The 22,607-nt window shown below is 38.8% G+C and overlaps 1 protein-coding gene across 1 annotated transcript in view; it reads left to right on the top strand.

The window, feature by feature from the left end:
• The window catches only part of LOC121960063 (netrin receptor UNC5D-like), a 296,895-nt gene extending 275,299 nt beyond the window's left edge, over nucleotides 1–21,596 (top strand). Inside the window, exons 17-21 of the mRNA XM_088070697.1 lie at nucleotides 4,018–4,248; nucleotides 7,216–7,365; nucleotides 9,318–9,482; nucleotides 9,732–9,910; nucleotides 14,623–21,596. Of these exons, the coding sequence (XP_087926823.1) occupies nucleotides 4,018–4,248; nucleotides 7,216–7,365; nucleotides 9,318–9,482; nucleotides 9,732–9,910; nucleotides 14,623–14,821 (924 nt within the window). The 3' untranslated portion in view covers nucleotides 14,822–21,596. The remainder of the gene's footprint in view (nucleotides 1–4,017; nucleotides 4,249–7,215; nucleotides 7,366–9,317; nucleotides 9,483–9,731; nucleotides 9,911–14,622) is intronic.
• Nucleotides 21,597–22,607: the final 1,011 nt, after the last annotated feature.

Here is a 22,607-nt window from a genome sequence, read left to right as displayed (position 1 = left end):
GTGAATTAGAGGGAAGGAAGGTGTGAGATTGGGAGGGGTTGAGTGAGTGAGGGAGTTAGGGAGGAGGGAGGGAGTTGTAGCAAGAGATAAAACACAGAGACAAACAGCACACACTTTCTTCAGCATCCCAACCCTTGTACCACTATCAGGATTTGATCTATTTGGTCCGATAACATTTCACGAGTCAAAAAGAGCTGCACGATCAAATCAGTTTATCTCCTGAAAGTTAGCGGAGGGTTAAACCAGAAGTTATCCACTCAGTTAGCAAAAGTCTCCAGTGCGTCTGCTCTGTGGGCCAAAGATGCAGAAGATACAGCTAATTTTGTACCTGGGTTAGGGTTAGGGTTAGGGTTACATACAGGACCCTGCCTTGTAAAGTGTTTCCAGTTTTTTTTCTACATCCATGAATTGCACCTAGTATTACCTGGGGACCTCCAGTAATTATTGCTGGTCTTCTTTGATCTTAAGTCTTTGTGAATCTTCAATGTTGGTAATTTGTCATGTAAAACTTCCAATTCAAATTACCTACCATATTTTGCCAAAATTTCCAAAAATAATGACCTGGATGACACATTATAATGTGTTGCAGAATTGATTTTGTTAATTTAACAAAAAAAGAGGTTATCACTGTACATGTATTACTGTACATCGCCAATAATGGTGCTGTGTAGTGTTCCTGTTGTTTTGAGAGATTACAAATGACTGTGCGCATCATATTCAGGGGATAAAGGCAGTAAATTCAAGTCAAATACAGACTGCGTATTCTTTGCGAATTTGCTGCATGAAACACAGACATAGGGGGCTCATTTCTAAATCACATCAGGTCTGTTGGTGTTACAGGTCCTGTGCAAGTAGGGCTGTATCGAAATGATGGTACTTTATCCACAAGTGCTACTCATGAAACACTTAAACAGTAGAAGTTAAAATGATGTCCCCAAACGAGCTATTTAGTTGTATTGAAAGTGAAATGTTCAGGGGGGGTTTTATACTGCTAATATGTTTATGCACACAGTCCATTGTGAAACTTCAATGTGAGTTCAAAAACAGATAAAACCCGGCAAGTGTGCTTTTTTTAAATATTTAAGAATCCAGTATAGTGCTATCTCGGTGATTGCCGCTGTGAGATTTCTTTTCTCACATCAAGCGCTTTCAGTAAAATAACACCTCCGAAAAGTCCTTCAACTCTGTCCTGCAGAGCTACTTCACAGCCTCCTGGAGACTTGTTCAGACATCTGACTTCAATACAAACACCCTCTATCCATATCTAAGATGCTCTTTTAATGTTTAACTAACCTCAACAAAAGCTTTAGGGACCTCATCGAGGCGGCGCAACCCCGGTTTGCGTGACCTTGGAGGGCCTGTGGCTCCCTCCCTGGCCTGGTCCTTTCACTCGCTGTGACATTTACACAGACGTAATTTGCCAGCAGACGTGTTGCACAAAAGGGAGCTATCAAAAGACCCATCACTGACGGTAGCTATATGCCATCCTAAAGCAGAGGATAGGAGAGAGAGTTGGCTGAGAAGGAGACAGACAGAGAAGCAGACGGGTTCTGAGAAAGAGGGGGGAGATGTTCTCCAAGAAAATGTAACGGTGTGACCCGTCTCTGTCACTGTGAAATAATGAGCCCTTTATCTCAGAAAGGATGCTTACTCAAAACCTAATCTCTGGAATTAGTAATATAATGGGAGATGGAGGTCTTTCTCCCCCTCCGCCTTTCTCTCCTTCCTTCTCCCTCGCTCCGTCTGCTTCTCAGTGCCATTCCCATTAAAGCTTGCACTTTTGTACTGCTAGAGTTTGACTCCATCATTTCTCCCCAGCTGCCTGGCGGGGATGAGCTATGTCATGGAGATCCTTCATGTTTGCTGCGGCGCTAATGGGGCAGGTTTAGGAAGCTGTGGGCTACTAAATTACCCTGCATTGCTTAATATGGCTCAGCCAGGCCATATGCAGAGGGGACCTGTGGGTCACAGTTATGTTTAAAAGGTGATTTAGGGAGGATTGAGCACAAGATGAGGAGCAATTGGCCATCGGATACAACTGCACCCCGCTAATCCGTTTTGTCAGTGTTACTGTATCCCCATCTGTTTAGTTGATGCATCATTATTCATTTGGCGATCGTTCAGCTTTGCACAGTTCCTGATCCTGAGTCTGTGTATGAGGGAAAGTTTCCAGTTTACTGTGTGAACCGCCTTAATAACACTCTTAAACAATATAGTTACATCTTGAATATAAATGCTGGAGTGAAGCCACTCATGTCCTGTTGAGAAATTGTTTTTATGCCTCTGCGCTGGCGACAGCTGTGGCTGGAGAAATAATGTTTTCACGTTGCAAATTCCTTGAGGGAAAACCTTGAGGGAATTTCTTCTAACTTCACAAATATCCACTTCAACACAACAATGAAATGATTAGATTTTGGTGGTCACGGGTCAAAGGTCAAGGTTACTGTAACCTCATCTGTCTCATTCTTGTGAACATGATATCTCAATCCACTTGGACTCAAAAATGAACAGATTAGATTTTGGTGGTTAAAGGTAAAGGTCACTGTGACTTTGCATATGTCTCATTCACTTGAACTTGTGAATATATGTCAGCAACATGTTGATTTTTGATTTTTTTTTTTTAATTTGGCACAAATGTCCTCTTGGACTCAAAGATGAACTGATTTTAATTGGGCGGTCATAGGTCAAAGGTCAATGTCATTGTAACCGTGTCTTAGTCATTTTTGTGAACATGATATCTCAACAACATCTTGACCTAACTTTTTTTTATAAGTTGGCACAAACATCTACTTGGGCTCAGAGATTAACTGATTAGATTTTGGTGCTTAAAGGTAAAGGTCACTTTGACTTTGCATCTGTCTCATTTTCTTAAAAAAATATTAAAAACAATAAAAAAGTAAAGCCTGGAGTGTATGGGCACAAATGTCTTTGACTCAACAATGAACTTCTTAGATTTTGGTCACAGGTCAAAGGTCAACATCACAGTAACCTTGTCTGTCTCATTTTTGTGAATGTGGTATCTCATACATCTTGAGGGATTTTCTTTTCAAATTCAGCACAGACATCCACTTGGACTCAAGAAATGAACTGATTAGATTTTGGGCATCAAAGATCAACGCCACTGTGACCTTGCATCCGTCCCATTCTCGTGAACTACATATTTCAAAAAAGGCCTCAAGGGTATTTTCTCAACTTTGGCACAAATGTCCACTTGGACTCAAAGATGAACTGATTAGGTTTTGGTGGTTAAAAGTCAAGGTAACTGTGACGTCACAAAACAGTTTATAGGTGAATTATGACAAAATTTCATACAAATGTCTAATGGGATAAAATGATAAAGTGATAACATTTTATATCCAAGGTCAAAGGTCAACTTCACTGTGACATCATAATGTTTTACAGAAACTCTATTCTGACCATTATTTAATATTATAACTCAACAAAAGAGGAGATATTTGGCCAGATATTGAATTGGTGACTAATCTTGGGTGTCCACATCAAAACTGTGCTAATCGTAAAGATCTTGTGTTTGAAGCATCCATGTTTTCACAGACGTGGATGTAAACTATAAGTGCAACTTGAGTGGTTTACAGAGGCATAGAACTGATAATTCTAGTGTGTTTTTGTTTTTTTGTTTTATTTTCCTATATGAAATAAGCTCATAGATTAAAGATAGAATAACAGATCTTGCTCAGTAAATCACATTTGCAACCAGGAGTGTTGCTCCCATAAAAGTGGCTGAGTGGTGTTCAGCTTTTAGTTTGATGGTTACATTAAAGCCTCTTTCTACCTCTGCAAACAAATTCTTGGCAGTAATTGAAATGTTAATAATTATGAATCTGTATGCTCAGCTCCACTGTGTATAGGTCTGTGCTAAATCCTCCGAAGCAAAAATTATCAACGAGGCAGCTTTCCATTATTGAGCTGTTCTCGTGCTTAACCTCAAAATGAACTGTTAATGGCTCGGAATGTGTGCTAATGCATCCAAACTGAATCTGATGTGTCCTTCCTCCAAAGGAGGTGATGTGTGTGGACGAGGAGAGCACGTCCTGTTATTGTCTGCTGGACGCCCAAAGGTGCCACGTGCTGTTGGAGCATCCAGGCCGCTATGCCCTAGTGGGGGAGCCGCTGAACCAGGAGGCGGCCAAGCGGCTGAGGCTGGCTGTGTTTGGCAGTCCGGATACCAGCAACTCTCTGGGCTTCACCCTCAGGGTCTACTGTGTGGATGACACGCCCCATGCATTTCAGGTATGAGGGAAGAAGGAGGTAGCCTGGGAACCACAAGAATCTGCAACTTCATATTGTGTTTGTTTTGTCAGATGCGTCAGGTCTGCCTCACATTCAGACAGATTTCTAGCCGAGTCGGGCCAACGCAACCATCTATCAAATTGTGTGTCTTTGAGATGATAACTAATAACTTGTGGAGGCTTTGTGCGTTTCACAAAATACATAATGACATCATTTTTGGCTGAGTGATCAAACCCCAGCCTCGAAAACATGAATAAAGTATGAAATGGGCAGGGCCGGGGATGCAGGGGGGTAGGACACAGGCAGTTAGTCCTTTGTGTGGTAAGGAGGGGTTAACAAAAGGAACACACTTCAAATTCCATTGTGATTGCCATGTTTTAACCAGTAGAGGGCAAGCACACTGCATATCTGTAACACAATATGTAGAAATAAAAATTAGTGAGGATAGATGCAGATACTTTGCAGTAAAATGTCAAGATTTGGACCTGACTCTATCAAAAACTCTACAAAATACCCACTTACGTTGGTTTTTAGCTTTAAAAAGTGCTTTGGGGGTTTAGTTACTCTTTAATAGTTCTTGAGATACTTCAGTTTGAAACAAAGTGTTGGATAGACAGTGATTCAGAGTGATTCAGATCCACTTCAAAATTTAAAGGATTCTTCCTTGACCCCATGCTTCACCCTTCTACCAAGTTTTATAAAAACCAGGCGAGTAGTTTTTCTGTGGCTGACAAACAAACAAGCCAAATTGATAACACAACCTTCTCAGCTGAGGTAAATATATGATATAAGAAATTTAAATTGCACAGGTTTGGTGGTTGTGGCTGGTGGTTTTGCCTGGGAGAGTTGCTGTCTGGGTTTTCTTTGTGCTCCACTGAAGATCTGCCTGTTCAGTAACATTGCCACTGGGAGATGCTTGATGACTAGGAGACAAAGAGGGACTTTTAATTACAAAGACAACAGATGCTCCAAGGTTGCTTCTCTGCCCTTAATTTGCGTAATTTAATTTGCTCTCTGTTAATTAAACGTGTTTCAGCATTGCATTCCATGTGACAAGTATTTGAACACGTTAGAATGAGACACATTCTCAGATGCCGCAGTTCGTCACACTGCGCCGCTGAATGGTGCTTTGTGGAAAAAGTTTGCCCTTGTGCTCGGAGTGTGGGCTCACTTGAATTCACAAACACACCACTTTCTGTTCAAGTGAAAACATACTTTTTTTTTTGCGGGTGTAATTTGTCTCCTATCTTAATAAACACACACACAGCTTTTCTGAAGTAGCGCTGATATTTGTCCCGTATAGCCACCGGCTTTACTTCACTTTCGGCTTCATTCGAGAGGTAGAATTGCATGTGAGCAAAGAGAAATTGGATGTAGGCGCCAAGAGCCGGCTCACCCCACCTTTCCATCAGTCAGACATGGTTATTTGTTCATTTGTTCTTTTTTTGTTGGCTTTTGTTTGTGCTTCATACGACAATTAATTTCCCCTGTGAGCTTGAAGCAGGAATTGATCAGGTTCAAGACAGCTCCTCCTCTTGCTCCCTTTTCTTGTGCTGTGTGACTGAGAAGAAAAGCTCCATACATACCAGACTCTCATCCCACCACCGCTCACCCTCTGTGCAGTCCCAAGATAACGGCAATGTAAACACAAACATGGAAGAACATACAAACACATGCGCACAGATGTTATTGTTCTCCATAGATTATGGGAAATTTCATTACCACAGGGTTGATGGAGAAGAGTATAATATTGACAAAAGACTTTATTTCTCATTTTTGTGTACTTTCAATTTGTATGACTAACAAATCGGGTTCTCAGGGGCTGCTGTAGAGCTTAAAGGCACCCATAAAAAAAAAATAATGCATATTTGTGTCTTACCTGTAGTGCTTTTTATCACTATAGATTGTTTTAGTGTGAGTTTCACAGTGTTTGAGATATCGGCATGACATGTTTGTTATGTGACCTCCAAATAAAAACATTCAGATATAGTTTTTTTACTGCTAGACAACCTTAGATATAGATATGATTGTTTAGATAACTTAATGAATGTATTTATTGTGATTTAATCTACCGGGTACTGCAGTTAAATGCAGCTTTACTGTCTGATTAACTTTCAAGGGCCAAACACTCTATTTATTTTATTTTATTTTATTTTATTTTAATCATGGTAACAAGTCATCTAAGGCTCATATAACTTAAAACCAAGTTAAGAAAATAATATTAGATTTAAGCTTCTACTGTGTACTTACATTAGTTTTGTTGTCTTAGTTTGGACATTCCTTTGTGTTTTGGGGGAGGGTTTTTTGTTTTTTATTTTTTCCTCTTTTTAATCAGAAGACAGAATAATATGGTCACAAACTGTTTTTAAGAAAGTGATCTCTCAAAAGTTTTTGGAAAAGAAAGTTTGGTACATAAACAGCCACTGAATGATTTTTTTTCATTATTGATGAATCTGCTTTTTCTTCTCTCAGTTAATCGATTAATCTTTTGGTTGGTACGGGTAGAAAAATGCAGTGTTTTTTCTCGTTATTTTTATTTATAATGACTCATCAGATTTTTTCTGAAGCCTATGACATCTTCAACGGGCTTGTTTTGTCTAACCAACAATCCAAAATCTAAATTCAGTTTACTGTTAACTCTTTTAAATTTGTCTTTTAATTTAATTTATTTATTTTTATTTATATATTATTATTTATTTTATTTCTCTTCAGATAAATTATTACAAATACAACGAGGCTCACATTTGTTTGTTTTTGTTTCCTGTGTGAGAATGTTTGGGTTTTTTTCTGTCTTTCTAAATATCAACCGAAATCATTTTGTTGTCCATGACCAGCTGTGTGCTGTACCCGAGTCTCGGCTGGGAACACTGAGTCTGTCAACCAAATAAAATATCTACCTTTCTCTCTCCACTTCCCTAACCCCTGGCCCATCCCCGTGAAAACACAACCCACACCTTTCCTTATCAGGAGGTGGCAGTGGGCGAGCGCAGCAGGGGCGGGCGGCTGCTGGAGGAGCCGAAAATGATGCTGTTCCGGGGGAACACTTTCAGCCTCCAGGTGTCCATCCAGGACGTCCCACAGTTACTCTGGAGCATCAAGCCTTTCACCACCTGCCAGGTAGGCCCTTTACAGCTGTGTGTCAATTTGAAGAAGTTTCAGCGGCAAGTACGTTACCTGTATGTGCATCTCTGATGTATAGCGAGCTGCGCTTTATCAGAGAGCAGCCTCCACTGTTCCTCCATTAGAGCTCTGTCCTCTACCAGTTTTCTTACTCGGTCACATCAAAGCCAAAGGACAGCAGCAAGGGCACAGCAGGAGATCACTAAGGCTAGCTATCTCACCCACACACACACCCTTAAAAAATTAATTATGACCGGCAGGCAAGCTCCCACACACACACACACACACACAGACAAGCACACACACCTCCTAGTTATCTTCCTAGGGGTCTACATGCTGTATGTTCTGCTCTGCCCTGTGATGTTTATCCCACCAGTGACATCCTATTAGCAGAATTAGCCCACCATAGTGCGTCCAGAATACCAACAAGGCTTTTCTTAGAGAGGGGGAGAGCCGCTGCGTGAGGGTCCTACAGGGAAGATGACTGTAGGCCGTCATTCTCAACACCTCTCTTTTCTAAATGAGGCTTTTACAAGTAGCCATCCTCCTGTCTGATGGATCTGAGAAGAGGATGATTCATCGGTAAAACAGTGTTTTTGACCTGTTCTCACTGCGCCACTGTCTGGGTCACACAGTAGTTAGTAATGGAAGTCGAAAATTGGCCTTTTTAGATTCCCATTTACTCCAAAGCTCTGTTACTTTTTGGCTTTTCAGCTGCCACTTTTGGGTGACAGTGCAGTGCAAACTGGGAAAATTAAGCCGTGTCTGTCCTAATGCCATGATCACATTACAGATGTAACAGATTGGCATTTGCACTCATATTCGAGGTATATTAAAGGAGCTAGAAGAAGAAAATATAACAAGCCAACTAATTGCTTAAAAACGCCTGGAATGTATGTATTTAATGATGTGGGTTTTACATTTGCTGAAAAAATCATAGACTTTTTCTGCTAATGATGTGCAGTGTATGTCTGTAATATTTATTGACCTAATTAGGGATGCACCATGTTATCTACAGTACATCGATTGGCTGCCATCAGCCTATCGGCAAATAAGATGGCATGCACCACTGTTTTTCTGTTATGTCACATCAGTTTTGCTCAAGTCAAAAAGGAGAACTCAAAAGTAATGACATCCTGGGATAATAGAAAACATGTTTGGGACAAGCAGAGATCTTCCCCGGGGTGCCGTAAGGATAAAAGGAAACTCAATCTCTTTCATGTGACAGATAGTTATATTAAAAGTTGTTTGATAAATGTGTATAATGGTGTTTGTCCTTACAGATAATGAGATTAATGACTTAATGACTTTAAAACAGTTTAGTTGTTTTTATAGTGTAGATTTTTTTTGTTTCCTTGGCACGAAAGAGGAATGAATAAATACAACAAAAAATAATTTAAAAACACAAAAAAGAACATCAGTATCGGTATCACCTATAGGCCAATTTATTATTTTAAACATGGTATCTGTATCAGCATGCTATTAATTTTGGTATTGATATTGGCATCAGTATCTGTATCACATTTGTATCAATATTGTTATCAGCCCAGATTTTCATAACCGCTGCATCTCTAGACAATCACATGTAGCCATGCTGATAGTTATAATGCAAAAGTTGTTGAGAGTAACTTGATTATTTCTCTCAGGCAACATTAAGTAACCTAATTTATAATTTATTCAGTTTTTGCACTGATGACATCAGCTCCCTCAGAGTTCACAAAGATACATTTTCCTCCCATGGGCTCTATATGCCTGCTGGTGCTCTGTCTGACGGGTAAACCGCTTGATTAGGTAACATCATTGATTGGCTAAAGAGGCCACTCATTGGCTCTTAATTAATCATGTAAACAGCAAAGTGGGAGACAAAGCGGGACTCAAATAACTAACGTCTTTGACTTAATGAGTTTGTTGTCCCCTCTGACCGCTGTCCGTCTGTCCCCGCTCGGCAGGAGTTCTCCTTTTCTCAGGTGTGGGCCAGTAACCAGCGTCCCCTGCAGTGTGCCTTCTCTCTGGAGCGATACAGCCACTCCTCGTCTCAGCTCTCCTGCAAGATCGGCATCCGACAGGTTAAAGGCGAGGAGCAGATACTCCAGGTCTATACGTCTGTGGTAGAGGTGAGTGGCACTCGTGGAAGCGGTGTCCTCGGCGCGCGGGGGCAGTCAAGCGGCTTGTTAATAGGTTCTTTTATTACACTGAATAACTCTTGATTTGATTTAAGGGCTTGCCTAATGAGCCTCTCAGGGAGCTTTTCATGTATAGATTCAAATTGTCTTGATAAGTCCTTGTCTTCATATTGAGAATTTCAGCAGCAGTATCCAAATCACCCTGACACGTCTTTCTCTTCTTGTCTTCCTTGCTATTAGAATGAAAAAGGAGTGGTTCCCTTTTTCACTCAGTCAGACTGTACCATCACCTCTCAGACAGGGTCAAGGGCCTTTAAAATCCCCCTGTCCATCCGTCAGCGGATCAGCGCCACCTTTGACACAGCGAACGCCAAGGGGAAGGACTGGCAGCTCCTGGCTCAGAAGCTCCACATAGACAGGTATCAGATGTCACAGTACTCTGAAAGCTACATTACACTCTTATTCTGTATTGTTTGCAGTAGACGTGGGTGATATATCGAAAACAGTTGGCTTGTTCCACGTGGGATGAAGAAAATCACTATCAAGAACATCAAGCATATATTGTCATGTCATTTTGCATTTTGATTCTCTCACTCTCTTCCTCTCACAGACACACACAAAAAGAAAGACTCACAAACATGACTCACAAACACTCGACCGTTCATCCAGACCGCTTTCTCCTGAAGTGATAGTGTTTGAGCAGGCAAAGTGTGTGCTTTTCTATCTGCAGGGCTTCAGACCGCCATCATTCAGTCACAGAGAGCTGTTAGTTTTTTCCAGCTTACAGTGAAGAAATTGTCATGTTTAAAAGGTAGAAGATAGATTTATTAGTCATTTTTAAAATAAGTTTAAAAAATAGAATTTCAATGTGTCCTTGATCCTGCAGGATCAAGGAAAATTGTAATTTAACAGTTGACGCACAGTGACAAACAATGCCTCTGTATTAGTTTAACTTAATGAGTTTAATGACAGTTTGAGCAGGGGAGGCGTGCATTTTTGTATCTGCGGAGCTCCGGACTGCGTCCATAGAGCACCAATGTGACTTTCAAATGTTATTAATACATTAACTGGAGACCTGTTAGTTTGTTTCCAGCTCACAGTTGGTAAATTCTCATGTTTAAAGGCATAGTCTGATTTTCTGTTAACTGCCATCATCTAACTGTTGTCTGGAAGCTTCAAGTTTACAGCAAAACATCAATAACTCTCCGCCCAAGATGAACGGGGTGCTTCAAAATAAAAGCACCATTAGTTTCACTTTGATTTATTTCATTATATCTTTATTTTTATAATACTTTAATTATAAAAGTACTTTAATTTTATTATAAAAGTACTTTAATAGTTTTTTTTTTGTAACAGTGTTTTATTTAACTGTATTATAACAGTATTTTATTCAATTTTATTATAATAGTACTTAACCCTTTGAAACCTAATCAAATTTGTTTGACTTCTCTCGAAAATGTGGGGGAAAGGCAATGAGCAAATTACCAAGACATGGCTCAAAAATTAGCAAGAATAAAGAATAAAAGGGTACAAGAAAATTAGCTCAAAATAAGCACACAAAAAATAAGTAAGTAAAAAACAAAAACAAAGACAATGACCCAAAAAGTGCTGAAAATGAACAAATATATATTTGTAAACATTTTGTTCTGTAACATAATTTTGAAAATTTGTATTATAATAATTGTAAATATCCTTTTCTGGACAATGTTTCCTTATTAATTTATTTATGTATTTCATATTTAATAATTTCCCAGTAGTCCTCCAACTTTTGTAAAAACAAAATTTCAGGTCATTTTCTTGTCACCTTTTACTAATTTCTTAAATTAGTAATTTCTTCAATTAGTGGGACATTTTTTACCAAGTTCGTCATTGTCTTTTTTTCCCCATGTTCTTTAAAGAAATTAAACCAATCTGCTCAGATTTCAAAGGGTTAAAACAGTACTCTATTCAACTTTATTATAACAGCGCTTTATTTAACTTTATTATAACAGTATTTTATTTAACTTTATTGTAATAGTACTTTGATTGAGTAACATCACTTTATTTAACTCACAATCACAATCGTACTTTATTTGGCTTTTATATAACAATTTATTTTTAACTTTATGATAACTGTATTATTGAACTTTATTATAGCAGTACCTTATTTAACTTTATTATATTACAGAAGCTACTTTATTTAACTTTATTGTAACCATTGTTCGTGTAATAATTTCAGATTTTAGTAGTCAACAGTGGTTTAGAGGAGATTTCAAAATATCGAGATGTATATTGTGCATCCCATGTAGCCTAAAAATATTAATATTATTATTAAGCCGCATCACCCAGCTGCGGTATGCAGTTTACATTTTGCTGAGTCATGTCTGTCTTACACAAGCTCAGATCTATGCATCGTATATATGATTCCTTTTGTTCAGGTGTTATTTGGAGAATAATGAATAGAAAGAAGACATGCTGCATTTTCTGGTCTATATTAACCGTGTTCCTACTTTGAATACTATTTTTAATCTGGAATTTAGGCACCGTGTCAGCCCTAATCTTCCATCACCAACCAGCCTTCAGTAACACGCCACACTGCTGATTTCATTATAGATCTAGAAACACATGCACAGAGAGAGAGAGAGAGCGAGGAGCGAGAGATGTGAGGGCCAACTTTAGCACAGTCAGAATAACTGGAGAGAAGATGCCGTGTTTTGCAGTAATAAGATGGAAGGTCTGAGACCGCTGACAGGCCAGCCTCTGGCAAGAATATGTGTTCATGTTGGCACTCTTCATTAGCAGCATCTCTGCATGTGCTCCATCCTTCACCCCCTGCTAAACTTTCCAGAGGTTGTGCCAGGTCAGTATTTGCGTAGGCTGCGGAGGATTTTAGCTTCGTGGAATGGGGTGATCTCTATTTGTGCTTCAGAAGACAAGTCAATAATCAAGAGCTTATAGCCATGAAGACTCTTTAGATCTGTGCAGTCAGCTCCATCAAGCACTTGAGGGAGAAAAAAAGTACTGAAAGTACTGGATTCGCTCTTTCTTGCCAGTTGGAGGAACATGAGAGGGAAACGTTAACTAAGAAACTGTGACAGAAACTATGTGATTAAGGAATTTCACTTAAACCGAGTCTGAAAACAAACATCTGTGACCGAGGAATGGGGGAAAGGATTTCAGAGGTTTTTCAACCCAGTCGAACACACCAGGAAGCATGTAATGGAAATGTGTCTACCTAGTTAAGCAGATTTCTGTAATTATTCCTCTGAATGTGCAGGAACATCCTGACACTGAGAAGGAAGAGTCTGATAGAAAGGAAAAGCGAGGAGAAGGCAACAAAGGAAATCCCATTGTGATGAAACAGTGCACTCTGTTGGAAGGCGTTATAACAACAGCATGGGAAGAAAATCAGTGTCAGTGAAATGTTGCTTAGAGCTTGTTTTTTTATGCAGTAAACAACAGGTTCACACTACAGACTGTAACTGAATTTTATGGTATCCATACTTTTTGTAAAGACAAATCAGTTTATTTGATCTCTGCTGACTTTTACTGACTGCTTAATGATTAGATATCTGTGTAGCAAAACATGAAGTAAAATATTTGAAAAAAAAAAACAACTTTAAAAACATGTAAGCTGGAAATTCAGGAATCACAAAAAAGAAAAATATCTTCCTCTATGTATATAAAAAAGACAACAGCCCATACTGTACTCAAAATAAATCTACAATGTGTCAAAATGATAATAGGAACAACTGTTGAAATTGATCCAGTATTAATACATTGGATTTATATGGCACCTTTCAAGAACTCAAGGTCGCTTGTATTGAGCAGCATTGAGTATTGAGCGAAAGGCTGCAATGTAACTACTCCAGGCATGTTCGCAATATCAATTTATGTTCATTAAAAGTGCTTGTTTTGCTACTGACAGGCTTATATTGCATATGATAGAAATATCTGACAATATTTTGAAAAGGATCCCTACAGAGATAAACCTGTTATTGAACAGTACAATCTTTTTTGTTAACCCATAAACAGCCCCAAACACAGCATCACCAGTTTTAGCGTGCATAGAACCACCATATTTTCACATCTAACTGGGTGACTTAAGGGTTTATTTCAACCAAACCACAGTTGGTGATTTTTGGAACAATAGAGATGAGCCATAATGGTATTTGTTCCTGTCAGCTTTGCATGAAATGTGTTTTAGGATGATAAGATAGCTGTTTTATTTAATATTCGGTGCACTGGTGATGTTGATTTCGGGGCTGTTTCTTGTTAAACAAAAAGGATCCTATTTGTACACAAATACATCTGTCTCTGCAGGGATCCTGTCATACATTAGAATAATAATCTAAGCCTGTCAGTAGCAAAAACAAGCACTTTAAGTGGGCATAAATTGGTGTGAACATGCCTCACGCTGTTACGTAACAGTCTTTTTCACTGACTACAGCGCTCTCATTCAATACTGGACCACTTTGAAAAAATGTTCCCATTAGTCATTAGACACAAGAATGTGGAAAAATGGGGTCCAGGTTGGAAAAATCACAAACTTAAAAGGGGCATTCCACCAGTTTTGCACATGATGTTTACTAAACTTTACAGGAGAAGAAGGTTGCTACTCAGCCTGCCTGTGAAATTAAAAAAGTAGTGTTAAGTGTGATGTCTTATGTTAATCTTCTATTAAAAAAAAAAAATATATATATATATATATATATATATATATATATATATATATATATATATCAGGGGTTAGCTAGGCTTGGGCTTGAGACAGCCCATATTACAAAATTGTTGAGTCTGAAAAAAATGTGTCTGTAGCAGACAGGAAAAGGTGTAATGATAGATGGTATTGAGTTGTATCATGGGAAATGTAGTGTTATGAAATTTGATCTATTCTAGTGGTTAAGTCAGGATATTTCTGCCTTTGTTGCTTCAGTTTTGCACTTTTTCTAACCTGTCGCCTGTGAGTGTACTGAAGTGCAGTAGTAACCCTTATAAAAATCTCTTTGCATTGGCCCTCTAATCATAATTAGCACAAAGCAATCACTTCATTGCTGAACCACCATTAACCGGTACTCTCATTCATTCTCAGCAATTACACCTTGCCATGTGATCCACTCTAATATAATATTGCATTTTCCCTGGCCTGTAGGAATCTGTGCTACTTTGCATGTCAGGAGAGCCCATCATCAGTGATTCTGAGTCTGTGGGAAGCGCAGCACCAGGACTCGGGGGACCTGGACTCTCTGGCCAGTGCCCTGGAGGAAATCGGTAAGGTCCAGTCCCCCAGGACCGCCACTCTTGGCTGCAGCAGAGAAGAACGGGACTCAGAATTCTCTAAACTTGGGTAGGGCGGATCTACGGCAGATCAAAATAATGATGAACCTTTACTGCATGAACGCTGATGATCAGGTGTACTAGCTAACCTATGGGGAGGAGGAGGAGACGCAAAAGGGACAGCAGGGACACTCAGTTTTGGACTGTTACTAAAGGAACACCTCTGCTAAACCAAATAGCGCATACAGACAGACGGGATTTAAGCAACAACGAGACAGAGAATAGTGGGAATGTGTTACTGAGAAGTACCGACAAAACATTATAGAAATGGATATAAGAATCCCACACCCATCTTTGATTGAGAAGTGTCACCTCCTGACACGTTGATAACCTGTATTCAACGGATTATGGATATCTGTGTGAAGAAGACTCTCCGCTTAGGATGGAGTGAGTTTTAGACAGACTGCCAGTCAGGCCGGTGTTGTGACCTTACCGTGATCGGATGTGCTGGCAGTTGCCCTCAAACAGTCGTCCAGGCTGTCAAAATGTTTCGTGTTATGTCATTATGTTGTCATTCATTTCCCAAGATCTCCTAACGCTTCTTTTTCTTTTTCTGTAACGCGTCTCTAATGTCAGTGCAGGAGGTAGAGGAGAAGGAGTACTGGATAGTAATTTTGTCAGAACTTTAGTCGGAGACACTGATTAGCATTTATACATGCTAAAAAAAAAAAAACATTCACATGAACTACATTTTTAACCCTACTTGCAGAACACGTCAAAGCAAAGGCTGCACAAGAGGGTAAGTTACCCCAATGATCACTTTCTGCTTCTCTTGGAGGAATATTAGTGTCTCTCTGTGTGATAAGTGACTTCATACTGGACGCACTGCCAAGTGTTGGTGTTGGTCAAGTGGCGAGTACTTTCAAGACCCACTGGGACTTTGTTTTTCTTGAATTTTTGAATTTTAACTTTAGATGCGTGGCTTGATTTGAGCTAATCTTTTTTGGGGTCATCTGGATCACACCTGGGTATCATTATTCGGAGACACTTGGCCAGCTCTCATTCCCACTCCTCTGTCTTCTCTTCCCCAGCCAGAGTCGCTCCGCCTGCCCCCTAAACATGATAAAGTGATTTCCTGTTGAACTCTGTGTTGGCTCTCTCTCTCTTTTTAACTATTTAATGAATTCAGTTCTTAAAAGGGCATGACAGCCCAGCATATTGTACAGTGGAGAATTCAGCTACTGTGACACTTCAAAAACTGCATCCAGCCAAGAGATGAAAAATTTAAGTACAAAATCAAATTTTAAGAGAGATATGAAAGAAACTACAGAGGCGCTTTGCTGCTAATATACCATGTTGAAGTTTTTGTGTAGCTGTTTGAACTATCATAAGCCTAGACACAAGTAAGGTGGTCACTTTTGGTTTTCAATATCTGAACATCTGATTAAATTAGCAAATTAAAATTGGAAATTGGAAAGTTTAAAAAGCTATCAATTAAGTGAAAGATGCAATTTGTTTTCTTGCTGAGAGTTGAGAAGATCAATACAATGTGTGTCTGCATTAAAAATGAAGCTACAGCTAGAAGTTAGCTTAGCTTTGCCTTAAGATTTGAAGCAGGGAGCAGCTAGTCTGGTTCTAGTACTGTGGTATCTTGTTGTAATCTGAACAAAAACTGTTGGGTAAAGACAAGAATTTGCTGTTTTACGTGGACGTATGCGCACTAAAGTTTTGATTCTCTGAGCCTGATTGGACCTGACCTTACCCGCTCGATCGGGCTGCTCTGGGCTGTAATTTTTCTAAATTAAGGGGGTCAGGTTTGCGTTTTTTTTTTATTTGTCTGGTTGTTTTTAGTGCAGGCATAGTCTATGTAACGTCATGATTCGTGTATGGGCTGTTTTGCCGTCATCCTATTGCGACTTCTGACTCATTCATGAGAAGAAACGTTAACCTATGTCCGCTTAATATATATGGCATATGACACATTTTTTAGCTGAATATTTGGTAGGGTAGAGGAAGTGGCATGTCAGACATTGTGTCACAAATATCTTTTACCACTCTAAAAAGACTTAAGTTGACTTAAGCATGTAATAAATGTTTTATATAAAAATTACAGTTGAAATTCTGCTTGGGACCAAAACTGCTGCCGTGGTGGTTGAGCCTGATCATAGCTCTAATGTGCAGAGTTCTTGGTTCTTGACTTTCCTCTCAGTTTGTTAACATGATGTTAAAAAAATTAATTATGGTATTAGTTCGACTTAAATTGGACCTTTAAAATACACGTAAAAGTGCTGCTCCATTTGAAATCGTATGAAGTTGAATTTACAGAAGTAGTCAACAGTAGTCCAATTAAATGGCCTAAATGAGCTATAACTGTAGCTCGAATTAACTGTACATGTAAATGTGCTGACTGCTTCTAATCTTTAAGCTTAGCTTAACTAAGCAGACAGATTTGAGATCTTCTGTGTTTTCTCTCAGCAGGAAAGCAAATAAGAAAAATTCCAAAATGTCAAAGGAATTCCTTTATAATTATAACTAAGATTCCAAAGTTTTATATTCAAGCTGCTAAAAAAGGATGCAGACTCAAGCATGCTCATAGTGGCTCTACAGTGGAGAACCAAATTCCAGTGATTTCTGTATTCATGGAACTATTCTGAGATGCTGTATCTTACTACAGAGATATGTGTGTCCTTTGATAGTCTGAGGTCCTGATAATCCATTTTCACTCACCCATGACTTTCAGATGATCAAAGTGGAAATAACAGAAACCTGTAGTCTATCTGCAAGCCATCTATATGGATCAAAGAACACCACATGTGCAGACAAACCTCTGTAAGGAGGGACTGATTCTCCACTATCAGCTGAAAAGGTCACTGTGCAAAAAGGGCAAAACTTGGAATACATTTACACCTGGAAGAAACTGACTCACATGGAGGCCATATAGACCACTGACAACAGGATATAAATCTCAACTAAGCATGTAAATACAGGCAACAGTGCGGTAAAGTCTATATTTTGTGTTTAAAAGTACATAATGAATTGGTTGAAGCAACTGGAGTATGATTAATGATTATTTTCTTGATTTCAATGGTCTTGTCCATAAAATGTCAGCCAATAATGAAAATATCCCTTGCAGTTTCCCAAAGTTAATGAATTCAGATATTTTGTTTTATCCAACAAATAGTCCAAACCTACAGATAGTTAGTTTGATTTTATAGAAGACAAAGGAATAATTAATAATAATTATTCCTTAGATGCTGGAACTGAATGAAGCTCAATTTGCTGTTGATTGACCAATAGATGAATCACCTAATCATAATAGCTTTAGAAGTAACTATATAAGTAATCATTTTACTTTTTGTACATGCTGCACTTTACAGATCCGTTATGAATTCATTTGTCCCAGTCAGACAGACAATCCAAGATTATTATTACCATGAAGACAAGGCTTAAAGTCATCTAATGTAACCTCTTGATGATGGTAGTACTTATTTTTAGCTGTTAAACGACCTTTAGCAGTAGTATGGCGACTGTTGTCATTACTGTTTGTGCGTATACCTACAAAAAGTAATGCACAAAGAATTTATATACAACTCACTTATTTGTGAGCCAGTAATTTGTTATCCTGAAGGCTTTCATGTGACCAATGCGCAAAAGGGAGTAAAGACAGAAATAGTATAAAGAGCAAAAATCTGCATATGACCTGTAGGTCTGCACCCTATAGGTTGTGGTGCTGGATTGATCAAGCAAACACAGGACTTTCCCCCAGGAGACCAGTATTCGTGTCTCATGTGACACCAAATGAACTTTGCGTTATTTTAAGGTACATTGTTACTTACCATGATTATTTTCCTAAACTTTTCTTTCCTAAACCCAATCTACCTAATTTTACTTTGCTGAACCTTACCAGCGTTACTTAACTTTCCTAAACTTAACCTACATATCTTTGCTTTCCTAAACCTAATCTATGTAACTTTACTGTAAGTACATAACTTTACATTCAGTATTTAACGTCATGTCCATGAGTCTTTTTCAAAACCTAACCTAACCTGTGCGCAAATTCGTGGAGTGCTAAATCATAAGATATTATACAAACAATTGTATAGGGATATGTTCAAGTGCTTGGCCTCTTGGCTTTAGGAGCTAGCATAAAGCAGCTTTTGACTGACTGAGAACCTGTTTAAAATACACCTATATGCACTGAAGTTATTCTGATTGGGTTGTCCCCATCTCATCAGATGGACTATAGAGAGTTTCAGAAGGAGAATAAATGTCCTCTCAGAGATTTTTCAAGTAATATGGACCTATTGTATTGTTGATGAGCCTCCAGATTTGTAGGAACTGACGATGACACCATCACCAGACTTGGCACCAGCAGTGCAGCAATTGGGACCAGCTCCTTTCATTTGAAATCCAGTCCTCAGTTAAGGATACCAGCATGTACATATGTTGTTGCCATCCTTAAGACTACATTGACTTTTTTACATCAATCGAATAATTCTAATACTTGTTTCCATCTGGGATTAACATCTCCTTTCCAGTAACACATGAACATGGATTTTCTGCTTACTTCTAAAGTGTGCTGACAACTGTGGATGGCTGTCTCCCACAGTGCCACCTGGAAGAGCAATCTCACCTGTTCAAAGCTGGGACCTCCTGCAGAGCTGCAGTGTTGGCAAATGGTGACAAACGTTGCTGTCCTTGGAAAAAGATTATTTCTTTATCCGGTCTCAAAAGAGGAAAGAATCATCCCAGTTGAGTGACCGTTTCTTGAGCTATTACCCACAACATATCCCACTGATGTATCATCACTGTAAGAGCTGACTCCTTCAGAATCAGGAGTTGACCTTTCTGCTGAAGCACCGAAAATGTCCTGTGTCCTCCTCGAGGCCCTGTGTGACAACTCATTTATGGTAAACTCAGATTTTATCCACTTTTTTGTGTTGTATTTACAGATGTATCAGATGTTGGGATGGGATCAGTCAGATCTCAGGATGTGATACTAAATTCCAGCTGGTTAGAGGGACCTTTTAGGGCAGGTACTGTAGTGACAAAAATGCAAGCAAAATGCAAGAAGGAAGGACAGGAGGACATGCAAAAATATTCAGGCAGAACTTCCTCCATCCTATACTTTTAAGGAAAATATTAAAACTCCACCAACAACTTAGAGAAACATAAATTATTCCAGTAGACAGAAAGCTTGAAAAAGGAAATTTGTCTTGACAACCACCCTTTTACAAAGCTGATGGTCCACTGAACAACCAAGCTACTAGTTATATTTAAAGAACTGGACCGTGAGACTCGATGGAAATGTTGTCCTGTAGAGAAGGGACACAGCCAAGGCGTACCACATTGCTCCAGGAGACCTTTTTACACATCACAGCAGAAAGCTTTACTTTAGTCATCTCTGCACGTCTGAGTGTGATCAGTGCTCCACTAAACTCCCTAATTTTCAGTGATTTCCAGTCAGGGAAGGCACCACACCTCGCTATGCAGATCTATAACAGGCGGTGACATTGCTCTGATTTATGCCACCTCGTAAAGATTTTATGGACACTGCTAGAGTGAAGATTACTTTGGACTTTGTTTCGGAAATCTTTTTGGCAGAAGGCCTTGAAACTTCATTGGAATTGACTTTTTTGGCTTGGACAGCAAGGTGATATGCTGCCAGATCTCATTTTAGAAACTGTTTTTTTTTTGTTCCCAGTGTGTCCACTCAAAAACCTCACACACCTACCTTGAACTTTTTTTTCAGATGCAGGAAATATTTTTAACTTCTGTGCAGTTTCGAGCCTCCGTTTCTCCCACATACACACAGACATGAAAACATACATGCAAATTAGAAAAGAAAACAGATGAGCTTTATTTGTGCACCACAAAAATTACAGTTTTTTAACTAATTGTGCCTCTCCATGTGGGTTTGGTGTCATCCGAGAGTCTGACCAGAATGTCTTTTTATTCTCACCATATCAAAGAAACTAGTGTGTTAATATGCAAAGCTGTATTGTCCATTGCCATGCACAGTGCCCACCTTGTATACACTGCAGAGGTGTTTTCCTGAGAACGCTGAAGCATTTAAACCTGTTATCTCCGATGCCAGGAACTTACAGCGGCGACGAGCTGACTAAAAACGATTTGACCATCTGTCACCTGAGGATGCTCGGCGTGTCCGTCAGTGTCCTTTCCATAAACTGGATGACTCAGAGAGCGTGTGAGTGTGAGTGCGTGAAGGAAAGTTGTGTGTAACTTTTGAAAAGCTGTAATCGTGTCCTTGGAAAAATCCAGCCTACAGTTAGTGCTACTCTTTCAGCTTATTCAGACGTGTGATGTAATGTGTTTTTCTCACAGCCTACTATCTTAAGATCTGCATTGCTTTGGAGAAAATAGAAAACAATGCTAACTTGAGTAAAAGTATATCAATTCATCAAATGTGGTGAAAGTTTAATTCAAAACTTTATTACTTTTTTTCCATTGTTTATGTTTCTCTGCTTTTCTTTCCAGAACGAAATCTACTGCCTTTTAAATCTTATTCTCATATCACTCTATTTATCAGATGAAACTGCTGGAAATGTTAAAAATATATTATTTTATTCTTAAAATGGTTATGTATACAGTGCAATGCATTTATATATGTTTGAAACATCTCAAAACATTCTCTGTACTGAAGATTTTGATTTACGTGCTATATGAATGTTTATGTTAAAGGTGAAAAGTGTGACAGTCATACTGCTTATCACCGGTGATGTTCCCTTATGGCCAAGTTTGTTTTTTGCTTTTCCTTTTTTCACAGATTTGCAATTTTGAAACTGTAAATAATGTATTGTGTTGAAATAAATATGCAGTGAAAGCATATGATTCATTGTTTATCTGTGCATTATACATCTTAGTTTCATTTTGTTTTTGGTCTTTTTCAAGTAGCACTCGCAATGAAAAACGGGTGTAACCAGGCTTGGTTTACACTAATTCTAGCCAAATGTTGGGGAAAGGGACTAAAATATACTTTTTTTTTGGACATGTATTTTATCATAGGAGGACTCACAGTTTCATAAACCATTCTGAAGATTTTAGCTGTTATATGCATCAGGCATTTATCAACCAAGGAACAAGAGAAAGAGTCTAAAGCTATAGTATAGTGGCGACCTAAAAACACACAATACTTTATAATATTTAAAATGATGAGAACTGAATGCAAACATATTAATTACATCATCTTCAATCATATTGATTTGAGCACCTGTAAAACAAAACCACAGCAACTCAATAAAAAGGATATGTTTATCTGTTTATATCTATGGCCATTTAGCAGTTGAAAAAAAAATGTGGATCTTAATGTTTTTCTTTTGAGGTTGCAATCTTAAGGTAAGTTCTATTTATCAATCTAAATAGTTTTGGTGTGAGCTGCAAATATAGGCCGTAGAGATGTTTGCTTTCTCTCCAAAATAATGGAACTACATGACACACCGAGCCAGTGACTGGCCGTGAGTCATGTTGAGACGGTAGTGACTGACTGTCGCCTTTGTTGCTGCAGTGTGTCCCACACTGTTGGCCCTCATCAGTGCTAGTTGGCTTTCTTTGCATTAATTCAGTGTGTTGAATCCTGCAGGTGAAGGCAGTCACTCTGATTGGCAGTTCAGCTCAGCACACGAGATGAGAAGCAGAAGTGAGAAGAGTAAACAAGAAGCTAAAGTCACGAGAGAGTGAGGTGGAAAGAAACTTGTTAAATAAGGTAAGACTGTTATTTTGCCATTGATCACTTAAGCAGAAATGTTTCCTGCTGGTTTGTGTTGTTGTTCACTGCTGTATATGTTTTCTCCTTTCAACACTGGTTTGTGTTGTTTATGTGCTAATTTGATAACCAGCATC

Source organism: Plectropomus leopardus, chromosome 20, assembly GCF_026936395.1.
Source record: "Plectropomus leopardus strain MGB_pleo_1.0 chromosome 20, ASM2693639v1, whole genome shotgun sequence".
Taxonomy (NCBI): Eukaryota; Metazoa; Chordata; class Actinopteri; order Perciformes; family Serranidae; genus Plectropomus; species Plectropomus leopardus.
Note: the sequence above shows the minus strand (reverse complement) of the source record. Positions and strands in the feature narration are given on the sequence as shown.